The sequence below is a fragment of the Notothenia rossii genome (assembly GCF_949606895.1).
Source record: "Notothenia rossii genome assembly, chromosome: 5".
Lineage (NCBI taxonomy): Eukaryota > Metazoa > Chordata > Actinopteri > Perciformes > Nototheniidae > Notothenia > Notothenia rossii.
In genome coordinates, this window is record NC_136903.1 from 30973365 (window position 1) to 30987044 (window position 13680).

Consider the following 13680-nt stretch of genomic DNA (forward strand, 5'->3'; position numbering starts at 1 on the left):
GCTAATTTGCTAAAATACGAATGAAAACCAAGTTTGCTCAGTAGCCTATGTGGAGAGTTTGAGCGAACAGCTGAATTTGGATACTATATGTCATCATCATTATCTGCGTAATCCATCCTTTTTCAACACTTTTTTTACTGTTATCTGCAAACTTTCAAGTATTTTCAAGGTCTGGTTCCTTACTGATAAAAGGTTATGCTTCGTCACACATACTTCACCCTTGGCTCTAGGGGGAACAGAGAGTATTTAATGATTCGGCTGAGGTTGAAAAATAGCACACTCGGGTGGAGGGGGCCTTCAGAATAAACACTGCCGTTAATCTGGTGTGCTGTTTGTTTTTACCATTCACTTTTTCACTCGCTTGCTTGTACATGTGTTACTCTTACCTTTATCAGTTAATGGGGTGGCAGCACAATGCTTAAAGGTAGCTGAAGTGAATAATTCATGAGGAAGAGGAAGCCTGCTCATTAACCTTGAATAGACGTTCCCTCCTGTGTGCTGTTTCCTTCTTTCTCTCTTGTGTTTCAGAGCATATCTTTTCTTTCTCTCTTCTCATTTGCTCATTTAATCTTTCACATACTAAGTGTAATATATGCAGCTTATGTTGTCTCTGCCTCCCCTTGCTCATTATCTTTACGGGTGAGTGTGTGATTACATTCAGGAACACCTCAATCTACTATCATGTCCCCCATGCAGAGCTCAACTCAAGTCATTTCTTTTAAAGGCAGCTGAGGTACCAGAGAGCAGCAGTCTGACCCCCCAGTGCCCTCCTCAGGTTCAGGGAAGAACTGCCTATGCTCTCCTCAGACCAAAAGATCCAATCCAGTCGTTAGATGCAAACAAATACACAGAAAGGCAAAGAAGCAGTATCATACAGTCGGTAATGTCCCTCCCTACAGCTATTTAAAAAACAAATTGAACTGTTTTTCCACCTGGTCCTAGGTCTGCCCTCATGTAAACTATGCTCTCAGTTAAAAAAAAAAATAATTAAACTATAGAGCTATTTAACTGGAGATTTATGGCTCAAAGTACAAAAAAACTAATTTCTAGAAAACCGCCTTTAAAGTTATATAATGTGAAATTCTGTACACTTTGCAAGAAACTACAGGTGAATAGGGTAAAAAGGGTTTACTGTGCTTTTCTTTTGTGAATTAAAGATATATCTACACACGTAGATAGACACATTTAGCAAATAAAAAAACTAAATGTGCATTTTCTACGTTAAAAGATGGAAAAAAGGCCAAAATATAAAAATTGATGAGTTCATGAAAAACACCCTTTGCCTGGCCTTAACCACTTGGCCTGTAGGAGTCAAGGCTGGAGATCTGCACAAATCAGTGTTGTAGTCAAGTCACCAATTCAAGAGTCCAAGTCACTCTCGAGTCCCCACTTTTCGAGTCCAAGTCACCTAGGGAGAGTCGGAGTCAAGTCCGAGTCCAAGTCCGAGTCACCCAAGGAGAGTCCGAGTCATCATTACCTGTGTTCGAGTCCGAATCACAAGTCTTCATGTATTAATCTTCGTGGATATATGTGTTGAAATGTATAGCTGCTCCTCTACATTGCTTTTATCCTGTCATGTTATACTAATCTGTCTATTGAACTGCTGTGAAGCGAGTTTGGCTACAACTCTTGTATAAAAGGTGCTATACAAATATAAAGCTCATTAATATTACTATTATTACTATTATTATTATTATTATTATTTGTATTATTGTAAATTACCTTTAATATGTCTAACTATATTTAAAATGAGTTACCTTTTAGAGAAGTGATTATATTTGTACGCCAATATTTTCCTATGGTAAAGTTTTCGTTTTGCACTTTTATTTTGATAGTAATAAAATCGGGACTCTTATTTTGAAGGAACTTTTACCGGAAGTCAATGGACAACAGAGCAGTGTAAACACACATGTATAGAGAGGCGAAGTCCCGCCCATCTACTTCCGACCCATGGGACCTTATTTCGGAAAAAATGTGTGTCCTGGATCCTCTATCCTGAGGTCTGGATTTGAGTCCTGAGTCCTGGACTTCGAGTCGTGGTTGAACCTGTCACTGTGGTCCTGCCTGACTCTCATCATACTACTTCCCTGATGGCTCCCATCGGATTGTTGACATCCTCGTGGATTCATCTTCTTATTATAGACACATGCATTTCCAAACATTTGGTCTTTCCAAACATTTGATCTACCAAACCAGTCTGTGTAAAATGTATTATCTCTTGGATTTACACACGGCATCTATTGCACGTCTGTCCGTCCTGGGAGAGGGATCCCTCCTCTGTTGCTCTCCCTGAGGTTTCTCCCATGTTCCCCTTTAAACTGTGGGTTTTCTCTGGAAGTCTTTCCTTGTACGATGTGAGGGTCTAAGGACAGAGGGTGTCGTATTGTCATACTGATATTCTGTACAAACTGTGAAGTCCACTGAGACAAATGTAACGTGTGATATTGGGCTATATAAATAAACATTGATTGATTGATTGACTACCCCAGTTGGTAAACTGTAATCGAAACGCAGCATAAAGTGAGCCTGGCCTACCAAGGCCTAACCATACTTTACTAAGCCGTGGTAGGTCCTGCAGTGGAAAAGCGCCATTAGAGTAGTGTGTTGTGGAGCCTTCTCTTCAATCTTGTTTCCACATAACAAGCATTTTGCGCTGCTCTTTCCCAATGTGGAAGAAAAATCTATGAAAGCATACAGCACGATGCGGGGTGTGTCTCTGGACTCTCTAAACTGGAATAGCGGGAGCGCGCCCAGTACGTGCACTCACCTCGCAGGTGCACACACCAGGACAGAGTACATCTGACTCGAGACAAAACTTGCTCGAATCCGAGTCCAAGTCGGAGCGTCAATGTACAAGTCGAATCCGAGTCATCGTGGGCTAAAAATTCCCGAGTCCGAGTCATCTTGCGCGAGAATTCACGAGTCTGAGTCAAGTCCGCTTCAATCAGTGCGCGAGTCCGAGTCGAGTCACGAGTCCCGAAAATCGGCACTCGAGTAATCCATCTCTGGCACAAATATTAACATACAGTACATTCAACTTTTCAGTGTAAGCAATGTTTCTTTTTAAGTAGAATTTTCATTCTAAAAAATGTTTTTAATTCCTATCTTGAATATTATTTTGTTTAGACATTTGCTGGAGATGTTATTTATGTATCTAATGTCCCGCTTTTTTCTGTATGAACTTTGTGGAATAGCCAATCTGCTTTTAAAGGAAAACACTCTAGCCTTTTAAACTTGATGTCGAACAAATTCACAACAATGCAAAATAGTTATTTGTCTGTGATCTTCAGAGAGGTCTGCGCTTGCACTATGACAATTGTCTGGAAAATTGGAATGGAAATCGATTTCTGAAAGAGGTACCCGTAGCTGGCATTAATGAGAGTAATTTTATGCTGAAACAAGATCCAAAATTGCAGCACTCCGCCTGATCTACATAACACAACCTCAGCTTCTGCACTCTCTCATTTAGCAAACAGGCTAGTGCAAATACTGGACCTTGCACAGATGAAAATGGGATGGCACTGCATTGGTGCGGGTCTCTACATTTGATGCGGTTGGGCCTTGTCAAACACTCTTTTACAACCATCTTCTTACAATAGATTCACAGAGTGTAAGTAGATAACGGTAAACTGGTATTAAATGTATAGACTTTTGGAAAGACTTCATACAATATTAAATATTCTGATATTCAATGCTTAGACATGGAACAGGATTGGGATTACCAATCAAAGGGTCAGTGGTTTGATCCCCACCCCCTGCAGTCAATATGTCCAAGTGTCATTGGGCAAGATACTTAAGCCCAATTTATCCCGATGCATTTCTATGATATTGGAGTTGATGTAAGTTGCTTTGCATAAAAGCGTCACCTTAAAGACATAATGTAAAATTAGTAATGTCACTAGAACCCAGTCTTGGTTCCAGTGGTGACATAGGGGTGATACCATGGTGAGAATAAGCTATACGCGTATATTCAGCAGCACAGATGGTGGTTTAAAGCTATATTTTATGTTGAGAATGTATTCAATGATAAGGTAATGTGAGAAGGGATCTTTTGTTGTCAAATGATGGACATTTCCAGAAAGATAAGACTTGATCAATATGTCCACCTCTCCTGACCTTAACCTCTTAAACTACGCAAGGGCAACAGCATCCTCCGCTGACATGAATCTGTTTCAGGCTCAGTTTAAATTGGTGGTAACCCCCAACCTTGGTTGTTGATTGGCTAATGGTTACACAAGCCAAAACATCGTTATGACATCATCAAGTGGCCAAAATCTGATCAGCTCATTTTCAGACAGGTTTTTATAGAAATGGATCAGGACAAAAAGAGAGAGAATATTTTAAACATAAACCAATAAAACATATCACCTCACAACTTCCCCAGATCGTTACTTATGTCAAGTCAGTATTTCCCCCTGCAATGTTATGTTTAAATGCAGATCAGCTTTAAATCTATAGATGAATTCAGACATGGTAGTAAAACGAACACTATTTATATGTGTTTCTTGGAAGTTTTATTTCCATTAGAGTGAGAAAAAAACATGGAAGCAAAATAGACCAAAATAACAAGTGGGGCCTACTGCTGTTTGCGCACAGTTTCCCTTTCCAAACATATATTGATTGAATACAAAATATCAGGTCGGGAGATTAGACTGTGAAGTTCCGTAGCCCGCCCTCCCTCCCTCCACGTCTCCTGCACAGCGGTGCGGACATCGCAGGATATTTTTGCCTGTAATGTCCTTAAACAGTAACTTCCTAATTTTGATTGTTGGCTGCTCATTTAATAACTATTAATTTGACTAGTTTGTTGTCTGCTGAGTATTAAACAATTACGTGAGTGTGAGGGTATTCAAATAAATTGGTCAGTAGGTCAGAGATGTGCAACTATATTTAACGTTTTGTTTTAAAAAGAATGTTTATTAATGATTATGGGAAGTGCCCTTTTTCTCACTTGAGCACCCGCCCCCCAAAATGTCTGTGCACGTCCCTGCAGGGGACACATGTTTAAGTATAAAAGACGTGAAAAAGTGAATTTTGCATAATAGGTGACCTTTTAAATGAAATATTCCATAGAAAATTGAAAATGTTCCACTATTCTTCAACAAATTGTTTCAAAATTGTTGCAACAATATAATTAGGCATACAAAAACATTGTAATTTAAATAGGTTCCTAACCAAAACAATTTCATCAATTTATTCTTCATGTTCCAGGTGATGTAAACCACCTTTATTTGGCATATGCTGTTACCCTGCTATCCACTAGAGATCTCCTGCCCCAAATAAAAAAGGCAACAAAAGGCCCATATTAGGGGGCGTGGAGTGGAACGCTGTGTGACAATATCAAGTAAACATGGAAAAGGCCCCCCTGTGGCTTATTTCCAACACATTAATGTTCTTCTTGAGGCAAAATAAACCTTAGTCATTACAGCAAAATGGGCCCTTTTAAAGTGCCTTATATAAAAATGGCCATTAACGTCCAACTCCCCCCATTCACACTGACCGGGTCACACATTGTTCTGTTGTAAAATTGCAACTTTCATTTTAAAGATGGGATGCAATCTTCCTCCCATCAATGCTGTGCTGGAAGAGGAAACACTTCACCATCTATTTGTTTTTCATTTCAATCAAATGTCTTCCCCTTTTTGTCATTTTCTCTCCATCTTTTTTCTCTATTACTCCTTGATCCCCCTTTTCTTCTTCATACCTGCATCTCTTCTTCCCTCCTCTTCCTCCCTCCGTGATCCACTCAACATTCTGTCATAACTCTTTTTCTCACCGATCACTTTCCATGCCACATTTTCACCTCAATCATCCACTCAATTCTTCTCTGCCTCCCCCCTCAGTGTGACTGCGGTGCGTCTGCCGGACGGTTTATCCTTCGTCGTCTACGAGTTCTGGGATGGAGAGGAGGAGTGGAAACGGTGAGTTTTCAATTACCTTTGGCTTTATGTAATTGAATACATTTTATTTCCATTTTAAGTTTGATTTGATTTATATATATATATATAAGGCTTGAAAGTAAAAGCGTCAATGCAGCAGTGACGCTACTTGTTATGAGCCAAATCAACAGGCGCAATAAAACATCTGTAAGTGCAGTTGAAGGCTCATTGCTGCCAAGTGAGTCATTACTGAACGAGGACATTCATTTTCTTTGTGAAAAAGTCTGCGAGTCAGCACTCCTCTGGAAGTTTGTCGGAGTGCAGGATGCCATTGTTTTCATTGATTACCAAATAAAGAGAGCGCTAACTTTTCTTCCATTACTGTCATCTGCCCCGTTGGAAAAATTCCTCCAACCACATTTAATTAGCTTTCTTCAGACGTTCACTCACTCCGGAGTTGCTGAAGCACTTGAGTTGCGTCAGGTCTTCATGATTTAGTGATGGTGCTGGGCATAAGGAGAGGCTGCTGATGTAGCTGCCTGCTGGTCTGAGTTTCTGCTCCACTGCTCACAGCCTCCCAACACCATTCACATTTCAGCTCTTACAGTAAAGGCTAAGGGCCGTGCTGAGCGGTTTGAGGCCATGTGTGCCTGCATGCTTTTTATAAGTGGTGTGTGTGTGTGTGTGTGTGTGTGTGTGTGTGTGTGTGTGTGTGTGTGTGTGTGTGTGTGTGTGTGTGTGTGTGTGTGTGTGTGTGTGTGTGTGTGTGTGTGTGTGTGTGTGTGTGTGTGTTCTCTCTAACCCTCCCTTCTGCTTCCAGGCACCTCCAGTCGGCCCCCAACAAAGCCTTCCAGCATGTGAAGGTGGACACACTGTGCCAGCCGGAGACCGTGTCCTCTGTAGCCGTGCCAGGTCAGTGTGAAACACTACACACTAAAACAGTAGACTGACGTTTATTTTGATCATCAGTCAAAGGAGCACTCCTATAGAATTGTGCAGGAATGAGTCCTTAAACCCAAAATGGGCATTTTGTAGCTGATGGCACTCTCGTCTTGAAGTCAATGTTTCCTTAACCTTTATTTTAGATGCCTCAAATGAGTTCTGTTAATAAAAACAAGAGATTTTCATGTTTTGATCTAAAAAAATTCATTTTAATCTACTTGGGAATTTTGAACCTTTTATGCTTTTAAAAAAAGCAGTTGCTAACGAGAAGTTAAATGAGACTGCGAAGCGTTACCACGTAACGTTAGCTGCATTTAGCTTAGCTTAGTGGTTTAGTTCCTTTAGCGGATTTTAAACATTTTTGCAACAAGTTTTACTTGTCATTGGGAATGCATTACCTGTGGAAGAAATGTCTTTCAATTATTCTTTTTATTGATGATTAGTTTGTTAAAAATAAAAAAAATAGGTAAATAAGGCCGAGAAAATCAGCCCATCAAACTTCATATTTCTTTATTCAAAACTTTGATTTTTAACAACTTATCCACATTGCAGCACTGAATAGAAAACAATGACACAATTGAATAGAAAGTAAGTACTTTTCAACTACACAATTCCAGACCAGAACTGAAAGATAATAAGGTCTTCTCATAGTCCTAAAGAGTGATTTGTGTGTAGCCAATAGGCTGACTTTGTAATTGTAATCACTTGAAGCCAAGAGGCATTTTAAGCAATTAAAGCGACCTGGCACCATTTAAAACGCCAGACTCTGGCCTTCATCCATTCTCCGAGGCAGTGACCTGAGGTGATGCCTGGAACACTGCCATTAGTACTTTATTCTTGTCAAGCTCCCCTCCCCACTCCTTTCTTTCGCTGCCTCGCCACATTTTTCTTCATCTCCATTCGATATTATCTTTCCTTCCCTCTGGACTTAATTTTATTTTCCGTCTCTCTCTTCCCTCTCTGTTTGCAGCCGCCTGGTGCAGTGTGAACAGGGACTGAGCATGAAGATATTCAACTACACGCCACCACTCCTGGACGCTCCCCACCTCCTCCTGAACTCCCCCTCTGACCCTCAAACCTTCTCCCCTCCCTGCGTTTTACCCACTCTAACACCCCCTAAACCCCCTCGTCTTTCAACCCTTACATTCCTCAACTCTTTTTGTAAGTACATGTTTACACAGTGCAAATGTATGGTGTCAACTGCAGTGAGAAAATGAACAAACAGTGCATTTAACAACGTGAGATGGCTAATGCATTTGCATCTCACCATAGTTATATTGGATTATGTCATGTTTCAGGTAGCTTCGAGCCACTGTAAAGTGGAGTGTGTCATGTAGCAAGGACCCTGGCGTAGAGTTTTTCATGTAGCGCATTCTGGAATGTGGCTTTTTTTCCCCTGCTAGGGTCGACCACAGGTAGATGACCTTAGTTAGCCGTTATTTCATAGTAGCTGCTCATTCCACATTTGCTCCCATACAAAGTGTTCTGATAATTACATTTTCATTTTGTAACTGACCAAATGCTTTGGACATTATTCTCACATCAGCCATTCGAAACTCATCAACATCACGAGTAATAACTTGATAAAACTTGATTCAAACAAATTTGATTATAGATGCAATATCCATACATACCACATAATGGCAGTGTGTGAGTTCTCCAGAAGGACCTGGAGATAGCACCAATGTTAGATTATGAAGCCAAAAGCTATATTATTATTTTCATAGCATTGTTTTGTAAAAAGAAGAATTCTGGAAGGTAATGCCTGATTTATGTTTGATGCCTCTAACAGGCTCGCAAATGTAATCTGACACCACGCGGATGGGCGGATACAATTGTCCATTTATACAACTAAATAATACAAGGTAGACATTAAAATATGTTCCCGAACAAACAATAAAACCAAAAGCTAATCAGCATTGACCTGTGGACAAGTTGAACAAAGTAAATGTCCTAAAATGACCACTAAGCTCCTCTATAATAACGATAACTTTGCTCTATACCTCACTATAGATTTAGAGTCTTCTGAACAATGTTGCCACCTGAGAACCAGGGTTACGGTTGCAACTTAAGACCTACTTACTTTCAGATCAACTTCATTTGTTGCGTGAGCTTGTTAAGCATCTTCACCCCGAGTATATTTATATAGAATGGCTGCAGTGGGAGTAATGTCTTTAACGGGAGGAACTTATCATCCTGTGTTAACAAAGCACATGGTTTTAATGAGCAACACAAACCAAATCTCTGCTAAGCCAGACATCAGTTATCAGTTCATCAGATGGTGACATAAGCCAGTTTGGTATCCTGAATTATGAAAAGATGTCGGTCTTCACAAATATTTGGATATGTAGATGGTTCTGATTGACAGACATGAGAGAAACATTTATAGAATTTGGCGAGTTATGTTTCTTCATGTACCTTTTATCTCACTTTGGGGTTGACCCTTTGAGCACTGACATTTAAGAGGTGGGATAAAAAAAGTGTTTTGCCGTGTAGGGATCATTTGTGACTTAGACAAGAATCTGCTGCTACCTTGAGACAGAAAAAACAAAGTAGAGAGACAAAGGCAGCACCTCACTGTTCTCCATACAGTTTGTTTCATTTCTGCCGTCTGTTGATGTATTCTTTGTCTAAATTTGCGATGGGTAACTTATATTAGCTGTGTAAGTAGAGATTGTACATGATGAAAATGTGGTTCTATGATTATTATATTTGTATTTATTGAAATCTATTAGTGCTATGGTGCAAATTGTATTCCTTAGTGAAAGTGGCAGTTGCCTTCGAAACGCTGCAGATTCTCGTACCATTTTGTTTGAATCTGAATACCTACCAACAAAAAACTTAAACCCATCTTAATGACATTGAATATGAAGCCTTAAACATTAACACATATTCCGGGAGCTCTTTAGAGTTTTCAAAATAATCTTTTTGGTGTGATGTAAACTCCCAGTAAGCAGGGAATGCCCTTTAGCATCAGATTACACAACCCCAGTTTTGTGTTGCATTGACATATTGTTACATATTCTCCATTGCATTATATTGAAACTTTCTCAGCTAAGTAAAAACATATCACTGGAAAAAAATGACCTTGACTTCTCTTAGCATACCGTAGCTTATAGATCCACCACCTCTGCATCTCGAACAACGGTCGTCACATGTAGTTCCACCATTAACCCCAACTATAAGAGAGAAGGGCTCAATACATATAAAGAGGACATGACAGACATTAGAATCCATATCTACTGGGTCTCTTAAACATAAAGAAAAAGACCCCCATCAGGAAGCTATCGTAAGGATACTATTCTAATGTAATATCGAAGGTCAACAATTCCTCCAAACGTCTGTACATCGCAATGCAAAAGACACACAAAACAAATCTGGTGAAGAAAACCTTTCGTTCAAATATAATTAGCTAAACAAACCAAATAATCGTTTCTAATTTGCGCTACATTTACTATCTTCGGCCATTACCGTGTTCTTGACCCAACTGTTATTTTAGGCACAAATCTCATCCATTCCCCTTGACCAAGACCTGAGGTTCATTTCAGGTCAAAAATACCCGGGCTCCATCCCCCTGACCTGACCTCCCCCCAATACCACTACTGTAATACAATCAGACTCTCACTCAGAAGGCACAATGTAAGAATGAGTGAATATTGTGATTTAAAGATATATTATAGAGAATGATAAGAGTATTTCAAGATGTAGAGTATTACTTTATCTGGTTAAAGCTGTGTTGATGAATCACTCCTGTATTCTTTCAAAAAGGTCCCATCTTTCCATCCACCTCACTATTGATCTCTATTTTCACATGTGATTGACAGCCAGGCTGCTCTCTGCCTGGCTGTGGTCCAGTGAGTATGATCCTCCTACACTGACACTGATGAACCATCTAGCACCGCGCTGGGCTGCATTGAGCGGGGCAGGACTGTGTGGAATGTGGAAGTGTTGAATATTATTACATATGCTGTAACAGAACATATGTATTACAGTAGGCTTTTTAGAACAGGCATGCAGAGGCGTTGCTGCTTTATTTGTGAAATGTCTGTACTAATCTCAGTGTCTGTGTTAAAGGAACCCTGTGGAGGTTTAGCCACTAGTAGCGCTGTGGAGCAGTGTGTACCTACCCTACTGTCTCGCTGTTGATTTCACACTACTGTGCTGCAAACCCAGATTTAGACAATTAAGGTTTATAAAACTAGATTTAAAATAAATGAAATGCGTTCATGGCGCTGGACCTCAAAGTAAAGCTGCTCTGTCAATTAGCATTAGACTAGCTGCAAGTTAGCCAAAGAGAAACTACTATTGGTTTAAAATCCAGCTACGTAAAGAACCCGAAACAACCTGCAGCTAAATCATAATTATGAAAATGTTACTTTAAACATATTCCTTTTTGTACTTCTTCATTATCTAAATAAATGCCTAAATGAGATGCATAAATGTTGGACACTACATCTTTGACATTTATTTGGCTATTATTGTTTTTTTAAAAGACCAATGTAAAAATAACATCATCATATGTTATTATTCTAAATCCTTCCCAGCAGCAGGAATCAATATAACATCTTGCAATACATCCCATCTCAGGATATCAGTTTTCCGTGCCATGCTCTCTCCCTGCCCTCAGCAGCATGCAGCAGAAACGATATCTCTGCATCAGGATCACCCCGGCTCCCTGTGGAGCTCAGTTAACGACTTCTAAGGTCGAACACTTTTTAATCTGCACCAAGGACTACTTCTGTTTGGGCTCGTTTAAGGGGAAGTTAACGATAGCACTAAAATACTGATTGTCAGAGTTGCTTTGAATATTTTGAGGATAGACCTATTTTTGGTGACTTTAACATTTCACTCATTAATTGCTGCTTTTATAACACCATATTCTCACGCACCGAAAGATCAGAGTAATAAAAAGCCTAACTTCCTTTAAATCTCCTAAATTGTGTAAAACAGTAGATTCTACCCCAGTTCTTAATGAGTTAATGTCAGCTTCTTGGGAAACAGCCAATGGGCTTTAACGGACAGGAATCTGTTCAAGACTACGGATCTTTTTCTTAACCTTAAATCTGCAGCTAAGCTAATGACAGAGCAAGTTAGTTTACAAGAAAAGCTCCACAGGGTACCTTTAATCTTTCACTTCTGAAAAAAAACAAAAAAAAATAACTCCTGTTCCAAATCTCGTTTGTGTCCAAGAAGGAGCTGCCGTATTACGAATAGAAACATAAAGCCATATTGCATGGATTGATGTTTACATGTCAGTGACCTACTAATACTGATAGCCATAGTTTTACAGTACTCGAGTGCTCAGCTGAATGCAGCCCACATGCTCTTAGCGAGGGTTTCTTTTCCTGTACATTGCGCCCACGCAGCTGGGTTGTGTATGTGAGGTAGATAGTGAGTGAACTCTCAGAAATACCAATACTGTTTCCTATTGATACATTCCTGAATGTCCCTCAGACTGTGCAACCTGTTCTTTTCTATCCTTAATACTCTTCAGTGCAACCTGTGCTTCGCCATACAATCAAAGAGTTGTGTTATTGAAACAGGCCTTGATTTGAATGTTTCCTGGCAACAAGAGATGAAACAGAGGAAGCGTGTCACCAGGTTTACCTCATGAACCAATCAGGAAACAGATCAGTGCTACGACTCTTTCTTTCTATGGCTGTGTTCTTTTCTATCCTTCAACTGAGTGCATGTCAACTGAATGTCCAGTAAGTTCTTTGCTGTAGTATTAGGCCATGCTACTCTTCAATGGGTTTTGTGCATTTCTTACCTTTTCCTTTTCTAGTATTCCTTTGAAGGAGACAGAGACTAAAACCTATTATATAAAATATATATGACTATAAAAATGGCATACAAGAATGAACATTCACTTTTATGGCAATGTTTAATGAAATAGTCATTCTTAATGTATGTTTCAGTAAAAAATACAGCTTTCTCTTAAGTGTAGAGACTTAACGCAGGGATGCAAGTATTATATTTGGTCTTGTTGAAATTCTAGATGATGTAGAGTGATGCAATTCAATAAACTATAAAAATATAAAACTGTGTGGCTTTTATTTTGAATCCTGGCGATGACTTGTTTTGGTGTTTGTTTCATACGGAACGATTCTGGCAGATTGTAGTCTTATCATCAATAAAACAATCCTGAATACACAATTGTTCACTTAACGGTTCGATAAGATACATTTGAATTAAAGGGGCACTTTCAGTTTATTTTTCATAGTTACAGTGTGTTCCAAATCCACCCTAATTCTAATCACATCAAGTGGGTCCACATTTACGGTAGGTGTCAAAAGTGAAGTATACTTTAGAAAAGACAGCATGCACGATAGGGAATGGGATTAAGAGATCATCAACAGCAGGTCGGCCATCTTTGAAGGATACTAGCAAACGTGTTGGTTAACCATTAGCAAAGTAGTGTTAAGCGTTTCAATTCAACATTTCAAACATGGTCACTAGCCAATTGCATGACAAACTAACCAAACAAAAAAGCCCCGATTGGATCACATTTGATTTGTTTCAGACAAACGTAATGAGTGGGACGTAGCCAACATTAGCAGAAGTCGCTAAAGGGCTTTGGTTTCAGCCATCTGCTGACCGTTTACTGCAAAAAAAGAATTGCTAAACTGCAGTAACAAGACAGGCTACACAAGGAATAAACTATACCGAGTTATCGCAGCAAATATAAATCTATTGGTAGATTAAGTATGCATGACAAGCCACCGTTTGGTTAGCAGTTAACATAACATCTTACGTTTGTCCAAATTATTGTATGTACCCATTTGTTTGTAAATTAGACGTAGAAAATGCTGACCGGACAGTGATTGGTGGCAAGTTGTCAAGAACCTTTGACCATTGT

General features: G+C 39.5%; 1 protein-coding gene across 1 annotated transcript in view; it reads left to right on the forward strand.

The window, feature by feature from the left end:
- The window catches only part of necab2 (N-terminal EF-hand calcium binding protein 2), a 154681-nt gene extending 141815 nt beyond the window's left edge, over window positions 1-12866 (forward strand). Inside the window, exons 11-13 of the mRNA XM_079680327.1 lie at window positions 5844-5921; window positions 6700-6791; window positions 7792-12866. Coding sequence (XP_079536453.1) covers window positions 5844-5921; window positions 6700-6791; window positions 7792-7820 — 199 coding nt within the window. The 3' untranslated portion in view covers window positions 7821-12866. The remainder of the gene's footprint in view (window positions 1-5843; window positions 5922-6699; window positions 6792-7791) is intronic.
- Window positions 12867-13680: the final 814 nt, after the last annotated feature.